Raw genomic sequence first — 21,883 nt, 5'->3', positions numbered from 1 at the left:
TTAAAGCCAATAATAAAAATAAAAACCTGTGTTGTTTTCTAAGATATAGTTTCTGCAGAGCGGCAGCAATGCATTAGAAAATTTGCCTCAGGGTTGTGGGCGACTCCCCCGTTTCCCCTCTATTGCTGAGAGCTCTCTGTTTACATTCTCTCCCACTGGCTTACAGCCGCTCACACTCCCACCATAACATTAGTGGTGCAACAGAAATGGGGAGCTATATCAGAGCTGTCCAGCTGTTCAGTTTGGAACCAGATACCAGCTCAGACGAGGAAAACGAAGACAGAAGCACATGAATCTACTTGTCTAAAGGTGGATGCATCAGAATAAAGCAGAGCAGGAAGCCGCTGTGTGGAGCCAACATGTAAAAACACCAAAGACAAAAATGTCTTCAGAGGTGGGTCTTTTAGGAAAAAGCACATGTTGCTTCACACTGGGACATTCGGTGTGATAACAAGCAGTATTCAGCCTTTACAGACAACTGCACCACGAATCATGTTGAAGTTGTAAACGAGACATCTTCATTAGTTGTTCATTGTCTCACAATTGTAAAGTCAACCAGTAAATTGTGGACGCAGCTGAAAAATTTCACCTGAAAAGTCTGCAAAGCAATCACAGGCATTGCAGCAATTAAACCAATGGACCTACAGCTCACTTTATCTTTACAGGAACTAAATCCATTTGTTTGGTTTTCCCTGTTGTCTGCGCAGACAGATTTTCTTTTCTTTGTGTCTCTAAACATTTTTCCCTTATACCATCAACTGTTTTAGTAATCCAACTAAAAGATGAGAGGATTCCACCAACAACTAAGGATGCAACGATTCACTTTCCCCACGATTCTGTTCAATGATGTAACATACAATTTGGTTTTACACAGAGGATTTTGGCATCCTTACTGACAACCAAACAAACTTAAATGTTCTGTTTGTTTTACAGTAAACATTGTTGACACTCTGGTGAGACGGAAAGCCACATGAACAAAGCAAAAAAACAAAAATGGCTAAGCTGTAGCTAAGCCTCAGGGGCTCTAGCATTTCCTTAAATAGGCATCGGTAATCATTTGGTTTGCTCTGGTGACGTTTGAAATCTGGTCTCCAATTAACTCTGACAAATATGTGGGCAATTCTGCGTGTCCAAAACCATCCCAGTTAAACTCCAAGCTAGAAGGTTGCTTGCCTGAAATATCTGCAGTTTCTTTTCTGTAAGGTTAATTAGCAGCAGCAAAGCTCGAGCACACAGTTTGTGCTGGAGGATGGACCGAAATAATGAGCTACAACAAAGCTAAAAACTCACATTAGCTCTCTTGGTTTTCCTATATGCTGGTTCTTTCGTGTTGCATTGAGTAGTTCAAATCCTTCTTATTGGAGTCTCTATAAGCTTCTGCGATACACATATTTTAACACATAGAACATAAAAAAATTCAGATGGCGCGGACGCAAAAATGTCAGCAATCTAGCTTTTCGGAAAGAGAAGACAGCAAAAATTGTGCTGACATTGACATTTCTGCAGAGTTGTCATAACAAATTAAGGATTCAAGGTTGAAGCTCTAATACTTGGAAGAGGCCCCTGTAGGTCTCATTCCCCCTCTTAAAAAGGAAGCAGAAACTGGAATTTCAATGAGCTGCAATATTCATCACAGGCAAGTGTAAAATACATGAAGTCCTTCTGCGCCCTTCATTCTCTGCATTGCCCCGTTCAATCATGCATGACTCCCCCCGCAAAGTTATTTGAACAAATGGAAAAATTCCACGGCTAAATCTTTAACTTGTTTTAATTTTGAAAGTCATCCCGGCTTTCAACTGCATTTTACAATCATGCAAATCAGCGGAACACTAAGTGCCACAACTGGTTGTTAGTGTTCAATTGGGAAAAAAGCAAAACCCTGAGAAGGCCTGTGTGTTTTTCTAGGTTTAAAAACGGCGATTAGCGATAATTGAATCCATCTTGACTGAGAAAATGCACTGCAGATTTGTTAAATCTATCATTCCTTTTTTTCTAAAGCCATTTCTGATTTGGGGTTGTTTGAATTCCAACAAATCCCATTTCTTTAACTCAATTTCACGTTTGTTCCTTTTCAATCACTAAATATTTAAAGCCTTTGTTTCCCTAAATCAGAATTTCCGTAATTTACACACCATAAGGCCCAATTTAGAGCCTTATTTGTTTTCTTCAAAAAAACATGCAAACGTAAAAACAAAAATTGCGCCTTATGGTCTGGAGCGCCTTATATATGGATTAATTCTGGTTGTTTACTGATGCCGAAGCAATATTAAGAGGTACATGGTGCTCTGCCAAAATGTCAATCTGTTTTTTTGTTCCTTTTATAAATTGCAAACAAAGTTATGCAGCTAACTTGTAGCAGTGTTCAAACTGTTTGTTTTTTTTGCATGTTGCAAACAAGGTTAGGTGTAAATACGCTAACGTGTAGCTGTGGTTGTCTTTATGTGTTTATGTGTATGGCAGTTAGCGTAGTCACAATAACGTTTGTTTAAGGAGTATCAGGCAGGTTTTTTTACGAGTTGGCAGCAAGGTTGGGAGTTAAATCTGTTGTGAATATGCTAATGCAACTAACACTTGTAGTGTGTTTCAAAAAGATTCTAGAGTAACTGTAAAGGCAGTTAACATACTAGTCTAACATACTTATCTTTGACTCTTGTCTTTTTAATGTGCCTTAAGGCCCGTACACACAGAAAGGCAGTTTTGTGTTTGAGCGCCCCCAAGTTGTGTTTTACTGTAACTTCAGAAGCTCCAGTGACGTGTGCAAAAGCGCCATTCTCATTGGTCGTATAGTTTTCAACGCGGCGTGTCGAACCAAAAAAAATGAACCCGAGGCGTTTTTTAAAAAGTGATGCTTTGACACGTGGCGTTTTTTCGCGTCGGTGTGCACACTCACATTGGTGCCCTTTGTTTAGTCACGAGGCGTTAAACGTCGGCGAAAATCGCGGGCAAAATTCGTCCCGGTGTGAACAGGCCTTTAGATGTTGGTGTGCCTCATATAGGATCATAAGTTTTAAAATAGACCATTTATTGCCTTATAATCCAGTATGCCTTACATAACCAAATTGTGTTGTCCTGTATTGTGAACTTCCTAATCAACCTGAACCTACATGAAACAACAGGGTTCACACGCCAACCTGAATGAGCTGTTGGTGCGCCACGTTGCCACAGTAAAACGTCTGCTGGTTGTCCACAAAGCCTGGAAGTTCTGTCTCCTCCACCTCCTCTCCACTCAGCATCAATACACTGGAGCAAAAACAGGATTTCCAGTTCAGATATGCAGTAAGAATGCACCGATTGGACGATCTCCGCAGCTCACCGAGTTTGACCCACGAACGACAGCACCAGCATATCGTCGGACTCTCTGCCCGCCTCCGAGCGCAGCGGCCACAAACCTAGACAGGAAACCAAGAATGAACGTTAATAAGGAGTGTTTTCTGCACCATTCTACCGCCAATAATCTGCCAATTCAAAATTCAATCTTTAATTAAGTCATTAACAGCTAACATGCGGACAGATGAACCAGTTATAGACTCTACTCAGAGAGCTATTGACGGCCTAAGTGAATAACTGACTCTGATCAAGAGGCCGGCGTCAAGAGCCAACAGCTGAGACTTTCAGGGCAGGGACGCTCAATAAGCAGCTGACGCCTAACAAGTGCACGAGCATCTTCTCCGTCCTGCGAGTCTTGTTGAAGCATCACAGAAATCTATTGAGGGGAATCTAATTTTGTGGGATTGAGAGTCTGCTAAAACGTGATGGCATCCTTCAATTCAACTCTTTACATCCGTCACAGAAGAGCTCTTTAGTGTCCTAAATGAAGGCAAATCTTTCCAAACCCGAACTTGGCAACTTTCCCAGATTTCAAAAGCAACAAGGCAAGACCTCCGACATCTGTGCCATCTGCCTGAACTCACGTGCTGAGCCTGAGCAAGCAACAGCTGGCATCTTGGCCGCCAAGCCAAGCAGATGCGCAGGTATAAGTGGCTCCACTGTCGAGCCGCTCTTGGATTAGCAGGGAGGACTAAAAAGAATGTGTTGGAGTCGATGCAGACACACACAAACACAACACACACACCTTTGATTCCTGGCAGGTCGATGCTGGCATGCTCATGAATCCCAATGCCGTTGCGGATGATCCGAAGAGAGCCCTCTTTGAACGCTCCTGAGCAAGTCACCAGCTGAAAGCAGAAGAGTCAGATGAGGACAGGCGTTCTTTTTTCCTGTTTTCCAGTTTTCCATGGCTGGAGCAGCTGTCTACCCCCTAAATGTTCTGATATTACCCCATTTCTTCTGCTTTGGGATTGATGTATTAAGGATCCACTTAACCTTTATCTAGAAGTAGAAATTTGAATATTTCAGATCTCCAGCTAATGAAGTGAGATCATGGTACGTTGAATTTGTACGATTACGGTTAAGAAAATAGTGTAATAGCCCCAGAAAAAAAAATTCACTCACTCCGATCATTTTGTCAACTATTGTAAAGGTTTTCCCAGCAGTCTTTTAATTATGATGATGACGTATTTAGCCAAAATAAAAAATCGATTTGGTTTTGTAGGACATAGTTTCTGCAGAGCGGCATTAGTTCTTTAGAAATTCCCTTCCCAGTTGTGGGCAGGACTACTGGTGTGGCGTAACCTCGCCCCACTTCCTGTCACCCATAACTGAGAGCTCTCTGTGAAAAACATTGATACTCACTAGATTGGGGAATATAGACCACAATGCATTGCAGCTGAACAATTTCTGCGAAAAGAAGTGCGTTTAAATGGTTTTTTTTTTAATAAACTATCAACGCGTTAATGATCAGAAAAAATGCTCATATTGCTACGTTTTTCACTTTGTGAGATCGGTAACATTATATTTGCCTTTTACAAAAACTAAATAAATACATGGCAAGCATGGTGTCCGAATTGCGTTTTAAGTGTAGTGCACTGGATCGTTGCCGCGCTATAGTTTTTTAGTAGTTAGGGATTAGGGCGGGAATTCAGACGTAGTGTTGACTTGCACTCTGGAGCGACTTATAGTGCAGAAAATACAGAAGCAGAAGAGCGCAGAGCAGTGGAGGTTTTGGCCCGCCCAGCGAATGTTCTACCTCACATACGCACTCGTTTTACAACCGGCACTTTTCATCTGCTCCTGATTCACTGCAATTTGAATAAATAGATCATCAGAAATGCAAATTTCTCTATATATGTCCTCCATCAACAAAAAAAAAAATACCATGTTATCTGAGTAGATCTGTAAAGAATAGTCTTTTTTTTTTTTTTTTTTTTAGAGTTTTTAGTGTCTGAAATCTGTCTGGATTGAACCAGAATTTTACCTTTCCCTCCACTCTTGGCACACTAACAAGATTAGTATTAGAGTCCTCATAATCCCCCCCCCCCCCCCCCCCTCCACCACGTGGCATCAGACAGCTTCATACTAATGGAAATCTCTGTGATGAACCAGGCTGACCACCGAACTCCCCAGAGTAGGTTCTCAAAAACCCTCACAACGATCATCTTCAAACATTTGTGCAAGTCTTCTTTAAACTGGTTTGAGCCCCCCTGTGATATTCAGGGTATTTTTTTTGTTTGTTAATGTATTCATTTGGTCTTGGACGCCACTCTGGGCGGGTGGTGCTTTTGCAGCTAGAGGTCAGACTGGATTTTGTCCTGCAGCGACTGCATCCGTCCTATTTTTGTCTCTATTTTTGTCCTGGAATGCCTTTGCTTCGATTAACAAGGCCAAATGCTCTGTGCAGACTCGCAACAAATGGCAAATTAAAACAACTGGGACTGGTTTCGGCTATGCATCTCAATGTAATAAAATTAGTTAGAGGGTGTCTGAAAAAGAGTCAGTAGACGGCCGTGGGCTGATCGGTGGCCAGCAGAGGGGCTCAGCGCGCACATGGACCGCTGCCTTTGGAAGCACATCCAGTACCCTGAAGCTCAGAGTCCAGCTCAGCCAACAAAACCATCTGCACACCAAACCTATTTGCCATGCAATCTGCCTTTGCATACAAACACAAATTACATCAACTGTATATATATATGCATATGTGTGTGCATCATCTATATTCATGGATCCAGGAACCGACTAAACAGCCCAAACCGGGTCTTTATCAAGGGATTTTAAAGAATCCCGCTGAAGGAAATCGCTGGCATTGCAATGGGTCTTTTGGGGTTAGAGCACAACTCTAATTTTGGATTGTGAATCTCAGATGCATTTTAGTGAAGCACCTGCAAATATTTTTAGGACAGCACAGTTCATTCTTACACAGGAGAAAGGTTTGTTACGTAAAACAAATAAAAACAATGACTCTGTAAGAAGAAAACTGCAAAAGGCAAAACTTGAAAACAACGAAGGAGCTTCTGATGGCAGAAGTTTAAAAAATATATTTTACAGTGCAAAAAAAAAAATTCCCTTTTGGCTTTTTCAGTGACATTAGGCAGAGCTTTTCACCTGTCCCTGGCCTTGCCGCTCCAGGTCGACCACGCACATGTCCAGAATAGGTCCCAGATTAGTGAAGGTCTCCATGACGGTCACATAGGAGCCCTGTTCATTGCTGTCAACGTTGAGCTGCACAGAACCAAGGCATCGTTATGTAACAGTTAACATAACACAACCGCCTTTCTTGAATATGCAATGCTTGCTTTGAGGAGGTTGATAGTGTAGTACAGAGAATGTCAGAGAGGGCTACAATGTCTTTGTAGATCTGGAGAAAGCTTACGACAGGGCGCTCAGACATGTGGTCTGGAGTGTGTTGGAGCAGTGCAGGACATGTATGAGGGCTGTAAGACAGTGGTGAGGTGTGATGTAGGGGTGGGCAGAGGAGTTCAAGGTGGAGGTGGGATTACATGAGGAATCGGTTCTGAAACCCTTCCTGTTAGCAATGGTGACTGACAGATGAGGTTAGGCTGGGAACGACCATGGACTATGATGTTTGCAGACGATACTGTGATTTGTAGTGAGAGCGGGGAACAGGTGGAGGAGAAGCTAGAGAGGTGGAGGTTTGCCTTAGAAAGGAGAATAATGAAGGTTAGCTGCAGTAAGACTGAGTACATGTGTGTGAATGAGAGGGACCCAAGTGGAACAGTGAGGTTACAGGGAGAAGAAATAAAGAAGGTGGAGGATTTGACATATCTCTGGTCAACAGTACAGAGGAAAGGAGAGTGTGGAAAAGAAGTGAAGAAGCGAGTGCAGGCAGGTTGGAACGGGTGGAGAAAAGTGTGACAGAGAAGTTTCAGCTCAAATGAAAGACAAGGTGTAGAAAACTGTGGTGAGACCAGCCATGTTGTTGGGCTTAGAGACACTGAGGAAAAGGCAGGAAGCAGAGCTGGAGGCAGCAGAGAAGAAGATGCTGAGGCTCTCGTTGGGAATGACCACCATGGATAGGAACGGGGATAAAAACATTGATATCTAATATAAACATTTATGACCTCAGCATAATCAGGAGACAGTGTAAGTTCTTCTGCTTTTGTGTACTGTAACATGAGGTGGAGGATCAAGCCAGAGATCTCCCAGTTAGAAGATAATCAGTCAACCAACAGAGCAGCATTTGAGACTTTCAAACTGAAAATGTTCAGAAAAGTGAAAATACATTTTAAAAACTATGTTCAATCACCTTTTAATCTAGTATCAAAAATAAAAAGATCTGTCATTTTCTAGAACCTAGTTTCTGCAGAGCAGTAGGTTTGAGTGGTGCTATAACTGCGGAGTAACCCCCCAATGCTGAGAGCTCTCTGTTTACATGCTCTCCCACTTGTGGCCTGCCCAGTGTATTTTTCTACATCCCAGATCTCTTTTTTTTTTCTTCCTTAAAAACCTTTAAAAATCTGCTCCTGATTCACAACAATTTGACAAAATAAATAATCAAGAATGCAATTTGGAGCTGAATTTTCTTTACATATGTCCTCCATTATCAGAAAAATACCACAAGAACGAGTTAAAAAACCATCAGAGCGGATTACTAAGAAAATGTCACGATTCTTTGAAATTCTGCTTTGAACATGTCCGTTTTTCCGACAGAGAAAAGCTTCACTTTCAGTGATGCAGCGCACATCTAGGGAAACTCTGTAAAAATGCCTCTCAGGTGGCGAGTGTGAGCAGACGGACAGGCACTGCCCTCCACCCTCATGGGGGAGGACACCTGCCATCTTTCAGGAGTAAAGAACATTTTCAGACACTGCTCAACCTCCTGCCCTCAGGTAGAATATAGGGGTCAATAAACAGTTTTTCCACCCAAAAACCAAAGTTAAGTCTAGTATGTTATTGGAGTTTTTCCTCTATTTTAACCAGGTGCTAAACTCTTTCTATTATACTATGTTTAAATTGAAATCCATCTCTTTTTTGAACATATTTTTGTAACCACATTTAGTTGTTTTTTTTCAAACTATCATGGCAAATGATTTTGAATTTTAATCTTTATTCTCTAATCAATAAAGTATTTCACTGCTCACCTTCACAAGCTGCGAGTCACCAAGTCTGGAGCCCACAAACACCACACCGTTGTCCAAGTAGGTCAAACACTCAGCAATGGATGTCTGTCAAAGAACACAGATATTTCAGCTTCTGGTCCACATCCAAAAAGGAAGGAGCTCAAAGGTTCAAATTCTCTAAGTGGTGACAGTTTCTTCCATCCAAAGTAAGGCTGCACGATATGAGGAAAACTCCTGATTTGCGATATTAGTGATCAATATTGCGATGACGATATGACTTATGATACATGAACAAACACCAAAACCACTAGATGCATCATTTCCATTTCGCTGCAATAGTTTAATTAAATAAGAGCCAACATAAATTAGATAAGACTCTAAATGACCCTCGTCTACATAGGAGGTGAGACTCTAACATTAAAGAGCTCCATCCAATTGGTCAATGATGTAAAGAAGTCCATCCGATTGGTTAAACTACATAAAGGGATTTCTTCTTCTCACAGCATCCGATTTATTCTGATCAAGTTGCTCGGTCACGTGTCGAAAACCCATCCGCTACTTTACTAAGCCATAAGAGCCCGCGGTGACATCAGCGTAACAGCAAAATATCAGACACGGATTCTGTGGTCCACTTGGTTCGTGGTAAAATACACGTAATTTTAGTTTTAGGAAAAAACGGGTCTGGTTTCTTATGGGTTGCGTTGATCGCTTCGTTTAAAAAAACCTTTGGATTCAGGCTTATTATCGTCCGTCGAAAGATGTCAGGTCAAATATAACCCGTGTCTGATGACAAAAGAACTAAAAAGTCAGTTAAGAACTACAGACACTATGAACTTTATTGCACTAGTCTTCCAGACTACATTTTCTGTTTGTATTTATCCGTTGCACCTTAATATTCAGATGAGGCAGAAGTTTTTCTACTTCCACTTTGCCAATTCTGGTTTAAGGGAAAATCTATATCACATTTGAATGGTTCTAACAAAAACAATCTAGTGTAAGGAAAGCTTAAGCAGATATTTTACAGAGGATGAAGATAAACTTTACCATCAAAAGTTGAGGGAAAATGGAAGCTAAAAAAATCAAAGTCTGTGAAAATATTGTCTGAAAAAGGTTGGGGACCACAGACCTAAAGAGAAACAAAATGGTGCTTTCTTGAAACAACAAACAGAATTTTCAAGTCCGCAGCATGAAACTCAGTTCTTTAAACTCTGTTTCATGTGTTTCCATGCTGGAGAAAATGGTTTTAGAGCAGAACAGACAGAAATAAAGTCTGCTATCATCGATAATTAATTGACATCGCTTTTTCTGTCAATTTAATGTACGGCTGCCCCGCTGGAACTGCCGCGTTTCTGGAGTAATGTGTCCTGAAGCTCTGCACTCGCATGTTGCTCGACTGCTTCTTGACTCATTCAGAGAACTAGAAGGCATTTCATGTCTCTAAGCTCTCAGAAAAGTCGTTACAAGAAAGGAACAATAAACTAAAGGCTGCCTGCTTGGATAAAAAGACTGAGCTTCAAGCAAACTGTTGAAACAGAGTCATTGTCTAAATCCAGGCCTTCCCTCTTTCCGCTTATCTTCTTTACAAATGTAGACAGTCGTTTGCTTCTTTCAGGGCCATAAACCTTTAAAGAAAGTGTTTATAGCAACAAAGACGTGCAGAGGACGGCTAAATGAACGAGGGGGACTTCAGGTGAAAGAACGGACGTGAGTCGAACCTCTCCCAGTAGCTCCACGTGCAGGTCTTTGAGCGCCACTGTGCCGTCCATTAGCTCCTCCTTCTCCAGCAGCAGCATGAACAGGCGGCCCTCCATGTCACCCAGCAGGTAGCGGGAGCCGTTGGGGTCCACGCGGTTGTGGCACACGATGGTGCTTTGCTGCCAATTCGAGAGAAATACACAACAGTCATCAAAACTGTGACCCACGTCAATGAAAGTTGTATTCTGGGTATCTTTAACAAGTTGTTGTAGCAGTTTTCTGATAATGGAGGACATATATGAAGAAACGTAAAAGCCAAAGCCAAACGCTCCCTACTCCAAGCTCTCAGAAACAAGGATGGGAAAGGGGGCGGAGTTGCTCCACACTGACAAGTCCCACCCACAAATGAGAAGGGAATTTCTAATCAACTGCTGCCACTCTGCAGAAACTATGTCCTAGAAAACGACACGGGTTTCTGGATTTCAGCTAAAAAAAGGGCAAAATCATAAATAAAACAGAACAACAGATGCTCGGAAAGACCCTTTGAAGGATAAACGCAACAAAAGCTCATCATCTAATACAACAATAACAACGACGTAACGAAATTAAAGATGTGGAAGTTCTCATCAATAATACTCAGAATAGTATTAAAGGATTAATGCAAAGTTTTCACAGGAAAACCAAAAAACATTCATTTTTCTATAACTGCCGTGTTGATTCATGGAGAAATGCAGTGATTAACCATCTCATTCCTGATGTAATCATCAAGGTTACACATCCAAAAGACACTTTTGCATTTCTAAACACTTATTAGCCTATGATCAATTTGAAGTGACTGTTCCAAATACAGATAGGATGAAACCTAAGCCCCTAAAAAGCCCCCCAGCTGCAGTCAAGATGGTAAATGGCGTATACTTGTCTAACTTCCTCGAAGGCCCGAAGCGCTTTAAGGCCCGTTCACACCGGGACGAATTTAACGCCTCGTGACTAAACAAAGGGCACCAATGAGAGTGTGCACACCGAGGCGAAAAACGCCACGCGTCAAAGCGTCACTTTTTAAAAAATGCCTCGGGTTTATTTATTTTTTTTCGAAATCTATTCGACCAATGAGAATGCCGCTTTTGCACACGTGTCTGGAGCTTCTGACGTTACAGTAAAACACAACTTGGGGGCGCTCAAACACAAAACTGCCTTGCTGAGCACACATACCAGCGAAGAAGATAGACGCCTAGTAGCGTCTACACTGCCGCGAAGAAATAATGACTGACATTCTAAAATATCCCCGAACCAAGCACCAGTTGGAGCAACTGGAGCTTGAAATATTCATGTTTTCTTTTTATTATTCTGACAAGCGCGTAAATACTTACTCTCTTCTTCTGAGTGAAAAGCGACTTTAAGAAGCGTAAAGTTGCGCAGCGCCACCTTGTGTACAGGAGTATTTCTGTTTACATGAAGCGCCATCTAATGTCAGGGAATGAAATTGCATGTTCGCTCGGCTCATCGTCAGCGAAAATCGCCTGGGTGTGAACACAAAAAACGTGGCGAAAAACGCTGGCGAATAACGGCTGGCGAATATTCGTCCCGGTGTGTACGGGCCTTTACAGTCACAGATCCATTCACACACTGGTAGCTGCTGAACACTGGCACCTACCTCCCACAAGAGGCAAGGTGTGTGTCTTGCCCAAGGACACTTCGACACATGGGCGGGTGGGAATCGAACCTGCAATCTTCCAATCAGAGGTTGACCGTCCTACAGCTGCACCACGGACGCCTCAAGAACGGGTCAAGAAGTGGTCTTTTAATTATGATTATGCCAATTTTCGCCTAAATCAAAAACCATCTGTTGTTTTCAAGGACATAGTTTCTGCAGAGCTGCAGGAGTTTATTAGGAATTCGTCTCTGAGTTGTAGGCAGGACTAATTGTGTGGAGCTACCACGCTCCCCCCTCCCCTCCCCACTGCTGAGAGCTCTCTGTGTCATCAACCTCCCTCTCGCTCACACCCCACACCTTAGAAATGACGAGCAATATAGGATCTATTACGGGGGGAATGTTTTAATCCAGATTCCACAAGAAAATGTTAAAAACATCAAAAACACCATTTTCATCAGAGTGGGCCTTTAAAGGCATCGTTGCACTGCTGCAGCTTTGACTGGTTGATGTCTTTTTTCCCGTTCTTTACTTCTCTATCAAGTATCTCAGCTGTTACAAGCTCAGGAAAAAAACGGTCAACAAAAAGGAAATCCTGGTAGTTATTTTGACAGACAACAGACGTTGAGTACAGTAGCAGCTAAAACAGTATTTGCTACAGATCCACTATCTTTTTTCCCCTCTTCTTTATGTAGGAGCCGTTAATCTGAAGCTGCGTCCCAGTTCCATCAATCACTGCCTGTGGAAGTGGGCTCTGCCGTCGGGTTTTTCCCACCGTCTCTGAAGACCAACCATCTCGGCTGAGCAGATCCCTTTCTAAACTCTGAGCGACTCACAAAAACATCCACACAGAACCGGCTTCAGTAAGAAAGTATTTCACAAGTTCTTTAAGCTCAGTGGTGTTTTGTTTTTCTTAACTCGTTGCTGCCCTCTGGAGGACATTAAATGCAACAGCAAAAAGGTATATTTCCCATTTTTTATGCTTTTTTTTTTACTTTTCTGTGCTGAATTTTGAGGCTAATGGTTGAGGCTTGAAGCTGACGGATTAACAGGTTTTCACTTTGAAATCATTGAGTCAGAATATTTCAGGTGAAATTATCATACAGATTTGTGAAAAAAGGAAAATGAAGATGTCATTAAAAAGCTGATTTTGTGCTCGTTCATAACATAGATGCTTTTTTTGGGTATAATTTATGTGTGAATGAGTATTTAGGGCTGCATGGCGCTGCAGTGGTTAGCGCTCTTGCCCCCGGGTTCAGCTGGGGGACCTGAAACAGAATCACAGAATGGGGGACTTTTCTGTTTTGCATGCGTGGCTTTTGGCCCTGCGTCAGTACCCTCAGCCCACGAGTAACCGGGACGGGTTTGTGACCCAGAAAGGGACAAAACGGGTTTAGAAGACGAACGAATGAAGAAAAAAAAAAAAAGTTATTTTGCAAACAGCTTGCAGCACTTTTTTAAAACCTTACAGGGCTAAACAGAAAAAAAAGAAAAGCTGCAAAAAGCTGGAGGGAATAATAGTCCTGATTGAAAATGGTATAAAGCTCGTAAAGTGTGACTCATCTTGCTGTATTCTTCCTTCAAATTAGGCTGTTATTGTCACCGTCTGCTGTACGCGTGCAGTCCATTTCCCCGTCTACTGAACCCTGAAAAAACTGTTTTAGTAGCCCTCATACCTGAAGCGTTCTTCACTTCTTTTGTTCAAACATGAATCATCTCTTATCTTCAAGCAGCCGACAATCGTTTAAAGCTTTCCTAAAACCACTTTTCTGTTAAGGTTTTATCAAAGTTGAGCAGCAAACCATTTCTTCCTATCGTTACATTCCTAGTTTTTTTTACTGTGTCTTTTTTTTAAGGACACTGTTTCTGGCTAACAATGCTAAATATATTTATGCTTTATACATGTAAAATGTATTTCATAGCTGGTATTACTAATTTTGTTATGTAAAACGCTTCATATGACAAAAGTGATACATGAACTTTAATACATAAACTTTGTTGGCATTCATGTAAAGACCCACTTTGATGAAAGTCCTGTTTTGGGTGTTTTTAACATGTCCTTGTGGCATTTTTCTGATGATGGAAGACTTTTATAAAGAAAACTACGTTTAAACCTGTATTTTTGAGTGTTTCTATATTCGAATCGTTGTCAATCAGGAACAGATGACAAAAGTGAAGTCCGAAAAGAGCGTATTGTGTTGGCGGGCCACCAGCTCTCGGCAATGGGGAGGGGAACGGGGGCGGGGCTGCTCCATGCCTTCAACCCAGAGATTAATTTATAAAAAACTCCTGAATAAACTGTGTCCAAGAAAATGATATTTAAAAAAAAAAAAAAAAAACTAGGCCAAAAACAGCATAATCACAATTAAAAGTACACTGGGAACACTTTTAGAGTAGATCAAAAGATGATCAGAGTAGGACTTTAAATAAATTGTTATTTATTATTATTGTCTGCAGTTTATTATGCAGTAGGACAAAACTACATAAAATCCTTATATGTACAGGATTATATGTAGTTTTGTCTTAGTTGTTGGTTTTCTTTAAAACAAGTTTCACTGAATGTAAAAAAAACAACAACACAATAAGCAGGACTCATTTCCTGTGACCTGCAGATCAAATAGGAAGACAGATGAGTGAACTCCCATATTTCTGTTGCATGAACGAACCTTGAAGAGGCATAAATCCCTCACCCCAAACTCACACTAATCTGCAAAACTAAAAGTCTGTAACTCAAAGGATTAAACATGTAATATGCCTCTAAAAATGTATGAAATGGTGCTGCTTAAACCAGCACAAAGAGCTTTTAGCAGAGAAGCTACCTTTGAGCTTTCTTGAATATGTACCACTCAGTACAAACTGGAACTGGATCTAAAATAACACTGGAAGCAATGCCATATGGGGAGTTTAAGTCATCATGAACCTCTAGATAAAACTTAACGTCCATTCCAGAATTCATTAAGAGTGGGCACAGACTTTCCAGAATCTCCCAGAGGTGGCGACACATAAGTACCGGTATGCTCACAGCACAAATGAAAAAGCCTGTTTTATTTCAGCCCCCAGTTATTGTTATTCCCCAAGAAGAAAATTAAGTGCAAAACCCCCCAATAAACCTGCCAATAATCTGCTTGAAGTCTATCCTGCTGTGAAAAAAATGACATCAATCTTTAGTGATTGCTGAGAGAGAAAAAACCCAAATGGTAAATTCTACCAACAAACGACTGAAACCTTTTTTTAAATAGGTCTAAACTGAAATCCTTAAAGGACGGTTACATGAAGTCTTTCTTTAATCCCAATTGATTCTGTTACCTTGATAGTAGGAGGGGCAATCGCCAGGTATTTGTCTCCGTTGTGGTAGGTGATGGACTCCTGTCCTATGATTATAGCTCCACCAAACGGCTCGGGCACTGAAACACCGGCAGAGAAAGGAGAGTTGCTAGCATTCCTGACAGGAGGCGAATACAGACCAGTGGACTGAAGATGCTTTATTACAGAAGTTACTTTTAGAAGCATTCATTGTGTGTGGCTTCATGGGGTGGATGTGTCAAAAAACACGAGCACAACATTAACACGTCTGTTTTGAATACGACTTTTCTTGGTCTTGAATACAAAATTTCTCGTTAACTCACCGTCTCGGGGTCACAGGCGGATACATCGCATGTTCTAATTATGTATTGGAGTTTATTTATCAAACTACAATGAATAAAACTTTTTAGAATGTTATTGATCCCATAACGGGGACGTCATCTTGCTATCACAACTGTTAAAACTAGGGCTGCACGATATGAGGAAAACTCGCGATATGCGATATTGGTAATTATATTGCGATAACGATATAAATTAAGGTATATAAACAAATAGCAAAAAAAAAAAAAAACAAAAAAAAACATAATTTACATTTCACTGCAACAGTTTAAAAATTATACTCCAAATGACCCTCGTCGACGTAGGAGGCAAACATCAAACATAAAAGGGCTCATCTGATTGATCAAAAACATAAACGGGTCCTTCTGATTGGTTAAATGCATAAAGGGATTTATTTCATTTGTTCAATATTTCAAGCTGCCATGAGATTGTTTTAGCACATTTAAGGTAACCATTTATTGCGATTTTTGCCGTCTTTTGCGGTATGCATATTGCACAGCTTGACTTCGCGATAACGATAAATTTGCGGTATATTGTGCAGGCCTAGTTAAAACTTGAACCATACAGATTGTAATACAGCGATATCCGGCCGGTGCCGGGCGCCAAGAGCTGATCGTGCAAACGATGCACCAGCGGATCAGTTCAGACCCAGAAGTGATGGAAAACAGCCCAGAAAGCGCCACTCCACTCATTAGGTGCAGGTCTGTCAAAATTGGTTGTTATTGAGAGGACAACTAAACAAAAACACCTAAGCTAACTCAGAGCTAAAGTAGGCTACGGTAGACGACTGTATTCGCAGCAAAAAAAGATTAAATTAAATAAATAAAAGACATAAAACGCCAGTTTAGCGTCTTACTTTTATTTTCTTAACCCACTATATCTCTTTTGGGGTCACGGTGCTGCTGGAGCCTGTCCCGCATTGACGGGATGGCCGATCGCTATGAAGTATAAACCGGGGATTAAGGTAGTCAGAATAACGTAAACACTGGAGCTAAAGCTACGATGTAAAACGGTTCAAACATGATATAAACCTTGTTTGAGTTCAAACGGATTGTTATAGTTGAGGTCGAATGTTTTCCAATAACCAAGGTGTTCTACCTGGAATGACCATGGATGCCTCTGCCTCCACGTTCTCTTGTTTCCATGGACCTTTGTTGAACTCTTTCTCTCTAAGAGAAACCTCGTAGGTCTTTACGTGGCGTCCTTGTGGGTCCTATGATACAAAATCAAAGGAAAAAAAAACATTTTTGTTCAAGTAATAAATACCAAGTGTATGAAATGTTTGAGAAGCGGACAGAAAAACACAGATGCCGTTGCGCCGCATCAGTACCTGATAGATGAAACAGACAGTTGGAGCCTGGCAGCCATACAGGAAGTGGACATCGATGACCTGCAGCTCCTCCAGACGGATGTTAAAGGCTTTAAGCTCGCGGTTCTCGCGGTCCAGGGGGATCACCTTGAACAAACCGTCGTACAGCCTCAGACCAATCATGCGACACTCCGGATCCACAATTCCGATAATGCCCGTCTCTGATGGCCGTCCAATGCGATCCTGCAATAGAAGTCAGAAAACAAAAGTAGAATACATTTGTTTAAGAAAAGCTGGTCCGTTCCCACATCCTAGAACAACCACAGACCCAACTACAGCCCTTCTGCAGAAGACAAAGCCAGCTGTGACCCACCTGCACATTTCCATGAGCGCGGGTGATGATGTCAATGCTGTCGCCATTCTGTTTGTACTCAAGGATGCAAGCGTTGTACTTGGATGTGAGAATGAACAGCAGGTCCTTACTCTCACCCTAAAACCCAAAAAGTAAGTTATACTCCACAACTACTACAATCTCAAGCATGACAAAGGAAGAAAAACAAACAAACAGAGGGTGTAGGCAAAAAAGTAGGGATCCCCGAATCCGATCACATTATAAAAAATTGGGTTTTGATAAATATCCAATAGTTTCAGTGATTGGATATTTACTTTATTCTTATTATAACTTAGCAGTTATATATATATTTCAAGCTTATTATTACAGAGAAATACTCCAGCTATGCCACTGCATGGCATAGCTGGATCATGACATTTTATCGCTGTGAAGCGCAGCAGAATACGGCACTAGTTTGAGGAAGAAGCGCACAGTTAGCCAGATATTCAAAGATTTGGACTTCCAGGCTTAATGACCCTGAACATCTCAGGGTCTCTATAGAAAACAGGTCAGGTTTTTGTTTCTTTTTGAATTAGAAAGGCTCTTTCCATGCTGCCAACAGAGAGACGGCGGTCAAGGGACCGTCTGCAAAGTACAAGCGCCGGGACAAAGGGGATTCAAAAAGAAGAAACCCATACTCTCTCAAAAACAACCCAAACTGATAAATGGGTCCACGGATATGATCTAGTTATGAAAACTCATCACCATAGTCATGCTACAGCAATGATTTTAAAGAAAGTTATCATTCATTTTGAATGGACATAGGAATCATATATGATCAAAACTGTTCTGCAGATCCAGAAGCTGCAGTCACCAAACACTCTCACATGACTAATTATTACCTATTTTTACAAGTTAATAGTTGCGCTATTTTTACTTTATAGCTGAAACTACTTCACATGCATTTGCTGTTAATTGATAAAATAAGGTTAATAAAATAAAAATCTGGGACAACCCTATCTGGTTATTCACTTTGTTCATTTTCTAATGTGTTACAAAAGTATCGGATCGGGACTCCGTATGGGAAAAGTGAAAAAACTCGGAATCGGGTCGGAGGGCTAAAAAAAAGCCTGATTGGAACGTCACTTAAAAAAAAAGATCAATTATTCTACACTGCAATTCTATTTCCCGACAGCAAAAATGTCTGCTCACCTTTGGCCGGAAGAGCTCCATAACAGAAATCCTGCCATACATGCCAACTTCCTTGACTGGTCGCAGTCCTTCAGCTGTGACCACATAGATTTCCAAACGTGTGTTTTTGGCTATGAGCAGATTGAGATCCTCTGCAGATGTGAAATGACCTGCACAAAACAAAAGAACATTGGAGAGGATGCTCCACTTAAAACATTTATTCAGTTTGCATCCATTGAATGAAAACTACTGATCTAAGATCTCTGATGACTTTTCAGAGCAGGTTAACCTTTTGACTCGTGGACCACAAAGGGTTCAAAGATTTTAGGGAAAACAAGGACCAGAAGAAGATAAGTGGAGTGGAGTGTTCTGTAAATAACATGGAATCTGGACGAAAACACGCCTTTTTGGTTCAAAATTAATCTACATGTTTTAAAAAAGAACATAATGGAGTTTTTATTTCAAAACTGTGGTTCTTGTTCTCATTTCAGTGCCAATTCTGCCAATGGCTCCTTCAGGGGGAAAGGCTAATTTAAAGAAATGCTGCCTTCGTGTGGTGTTGGAATGATCGGAAAAATAAAAAAACACGCATGAACATCAGAAAAACGACAAATCTTCCAACACCACGTGAAGGCAGAAGAATTTTCTGCACCTAAACAAAGGTCAATGTTCCTGTAGAGCAGTGTTTTTCAACCAGTGTGCCGCGGCACAATAGTGTGCCGTGGGAGATGGTCAAGTGTGCCGTGGAAAATTGCCCTCATTAACTGATCTAAAACCATTTCCCATCTCCAGGAAATCAGCTCTTTGTTCATCCAAACAGGTCCTGATAAAACACTGAGTAGTTAGGACTATAAACGATCATAAAATACTTTTTTCTTTGTGTTTATTTGATTCTATTAAAGACATTTTGATAAGAATGACGGTAACCCGAAATAGCTGCAGCTATAACTGTGTAAGGAAAAGTCCCGCAGCTTTTACTGTCTCCACGACTCCACCAATCATTCTTGAAGGCTTAATCACATGTCATCAGTCTGACCAATCAGAAGTGGTTAAAGTCTCCACTTCCTTGTTCCAATTTAGCTCATAACTCAGTCAGTTCCGACAAAAACACCAGCTAAAGCTCGTCTTTAGCGGTGTAACTTTCCACAGAATCACAAGTGAACAAAACCATGAAGCTCAGAGACGCGAGTCTTTCTGCCGTTTTCTCGCAGTTTTCACACTACATCTCCCATGATGCATTGGCTTAAAGGGACAGCGTCTTGAAAACACAACGAACATACAGTTTGTATGTAACTTAACTTTTATTACATCTTTTAGAAAAACATCTGCAACTTCCTGCTTTTTCTGCCACAATTATCACAAAAATGCACGTCAGATTGCCGGGGGGGGGGGGGGGGGGGGGGGGGCTGTAGATCAAAACAGACTATGAGTTTCTGCTTCTTTTTTTTTGGGGGGGGGGGATGCTGGTGTGCCGCGGGATTTTTGTCAAGGTTAAAGTGTGCCGTGGCTCAAAAAAGGTTGAAAAACACTGCTGTAGAGTACCATTTATGGGGAGACACCTAAAAACACAACAAGGACTATCAATATCATTTATTCCAGTTTGGCGGGCCAGATTAAAAAGCTTTACCGTCCGCATATGGGGGCTGGGCCGTAGATCGCCCACCCCTGCTTTAGAGCCTTTATATTTTAAGGGTTATTTCATTTTTGGAGGAAATGCCCCCCCCCCTCAAAAAAAAGCAATCATTGGTGAATTATCCCAACTATGATTATTTTACAGTACAAATATCAGTGTAGACCAAGGGTCTGCAACCTGAGGCTCTTTTATTCCTCTACTTTAAATCTTTTGCTTCAAAGACAAATGTTAAATAAATTACTTTTTTGTAAATTTAGTTCTTCTTGTTACGTTTATTAGGTTTTACAGTGGAATATTATTAGAACGTGCTTAAAACACGTAGTTGCCATCCAAAGGCAAAGTACTTAAAGTATAGAATTGCATTTGTATTTATTTAAACTTTTTTTAATGGAATTTTAACTAAAATTTGTCATGCTTATATTAAACATTAAAAGGACAATAAGGATGAAGGTGAACTAAAGTTATTATGATAGAGAGAATACTATCTTTAACTTTCCTGCATTTTTAATTCAAGTGATCTTGTTTGACACAGTGCATTTTATTGTAAATATCTCAATTCTACAGTAATCTAAATGGCCAAAAAACATAAGTTAAAAATATTTCTTAACAATAAAGTGAGAGTTAGCAGAGTATTGGATCGTAAGAATCTGACCTAAATGGTTCTTTACAGTGAAGGTTGCAGACCCGTGTTGACTGATTGAGTTTATTCTAACAACTTTTATAATTAAGTTAACATTGAATTCTATCTTTTAGCATGTTTACTACTAATGCGTTGTGCGTTCTCGTTTCTCTCTGACCGTACTAGAGCTGAAGAGGAAATGCATTTTTAACAGACGACAACAGTTTTCGCTACACCGGAAAAAAGAAACAAAAAGATGAGGTGTGCTTTAAACAGTTTTGTGTTTCAGGAAGCTATAAAGTTTCCCCCCTGTTAACCAGATAAACACTAAACTCAGACGGGCAGCAGTTAGCATGGAGCACAGGCCCGTGAGGCAGAGCGGCTGCAGCGCGGGAGCTCGGTTAGCATGCAGGGCGGCCCTTCTTTCCGCGCGGCGCACTTACAAAAAGACATAGATTTTTACCTGTTATGCAGGCGTTGACTGCTGTAGGCTTCTGCGCTGTTACCACGTAGTTGTAAGACATTTTGGAAACCACAAAAAACAAACACAGGTATAGTGTTTTAATCTCACAGAACTAACAAAATCATTGATAATAAACCTCCCGGAAACAGTTATCCTCGTCGTAAACTGTTGTTGACATGTGAATTAGAGCGCCACCTCTGTCTTGGAGGGATAACTTTTTTATGTCAGTCCCACTTGTCTGCAGTAACAGTAACAATAACAAATACGTTATACCCGTACTGTTTTAATTTACTGCCAATGGCTGCATCCGACTATGTGAACATCTTGATTATATTCTCTACTTGTGTTTTTTTTATACATTCTGATGGTCAAACCCACAGATTTATACAAAACTGCGGCATGAAAGTTTTCTATGCATGAATTACATTCAAACAGCGCATCTTAATTTTCCGAGTTTCAAAAAAATTTTTTTATTTTAAATTCTCAATATCGTTCCCAGCTCCAATGCCAGAGCATTGCATGTGGCAAACAGTAACCTGGACCATTTTGATGTGGCGACAGTGACATCTGCTGTTTTACTTGCACACTTACATGATCAAAATGAATTTTTAAAAGAAAAAGTTTACGCAGAGCTAAATTTATATAGGTATTTTTTTTATTGAATCTGGTAGAGTGATGTGGATATATATATATATATATATATTTTAATTTATGACTTTAAAAAGCAAAAATTTAAGCTCTACTATGATGTGTTCGAAGTGTGTATGTTTAAGAGATAGACAACGTTCATCTTTGAACTAACAATCTCTTTAAATGGATTCAAAGTTATTTTCTTCACCTTTAATTCTTTTGTGTGTTTTATGCGTGTTTTAGCCTCATAATCAACAGTATTCTCTTTGTGTTACGACATTTGAGTAAAGTTTTCTGTTGTGCTGCTT

General features: G+C 40.7%; 1 protein-coding gene across 1 annotated transcript in view; it reads right to left on the bottom strand.

Moving 5' to 3' along the window:
* ddb1 (damage specific DNA binding protein 1) overlaps positions 1-21,119 on the bottom strand; it is a 51,092-nt gene extending 29,973 nt beyond the window's left edge. Inside the window, exons 1-12 of the mRNA XM_004066854.4 lie at positions 20,946-21,119; positions 18,252-18,400; positions 17,082-17,198; positions 16,730-16,951; positions 16,498-16,612; positions 15,064-15,161; positions 10,130-10,288; positions 8,436-8,519; positions 6,439-6,555; positions 4,073-4,175; positions 3,314-3,389; positions 3,132-3,240 (exon numbers count right to left, since the gene is read on the bottom strand). Of these exons, the coding sequence (XP_004066902.1) occupies positions 3,132-3,240; positions 3,314-3,389; positions 4,073-4,175; positions 6,439-6,555; positions 8,436-8,519; positions 10,130-10,288; positions 15,064-15,161; positions 16,498-16,612; positions 16,730-16,951; positions 17,082-17,198; positions 18,252-18,400; positions 20,946-21,006 (1,410 nt within the window). The 5' untranslated portion in view covers positions 21,007-21,119. The remainder of the gene's footprint in view (positions 1-3,131; positions 3,241-3,313; positions 3,390-4,072; positions 4,176-6,438; positions 6,556-8,435; positions 8,520-10,129; positions 10,289-15,063; positions 15,162-16,497; positions 16,613-16,729; positions 16,952-17,081; positions 17,199-18,251; positions 18,401-20,945) is intronic.
* Between the last annotated feature and the right edge of the window lie 764 nt (positions 21,120-21,883).

The sequence above is a fragment of the Oryzias latipes genome, chromosome 3 (assembly GCF_002234675.1).
Source record: "Oryzias latipes chromosome 3, ASM223467v1".
In the NCBI taxonomy this organism is placed as follows: Eukaryota; Metazoa; Chordata; class Actinopteri; order Beloniformes; family Adrianichthyidae; genus Oryzias; species Oryzias latipes.
The sequence above is the reverse complement of the archived record's forward strand: the minus strand, read 5'-3'. Positions and strand labels throughout refer to the sequence as shown.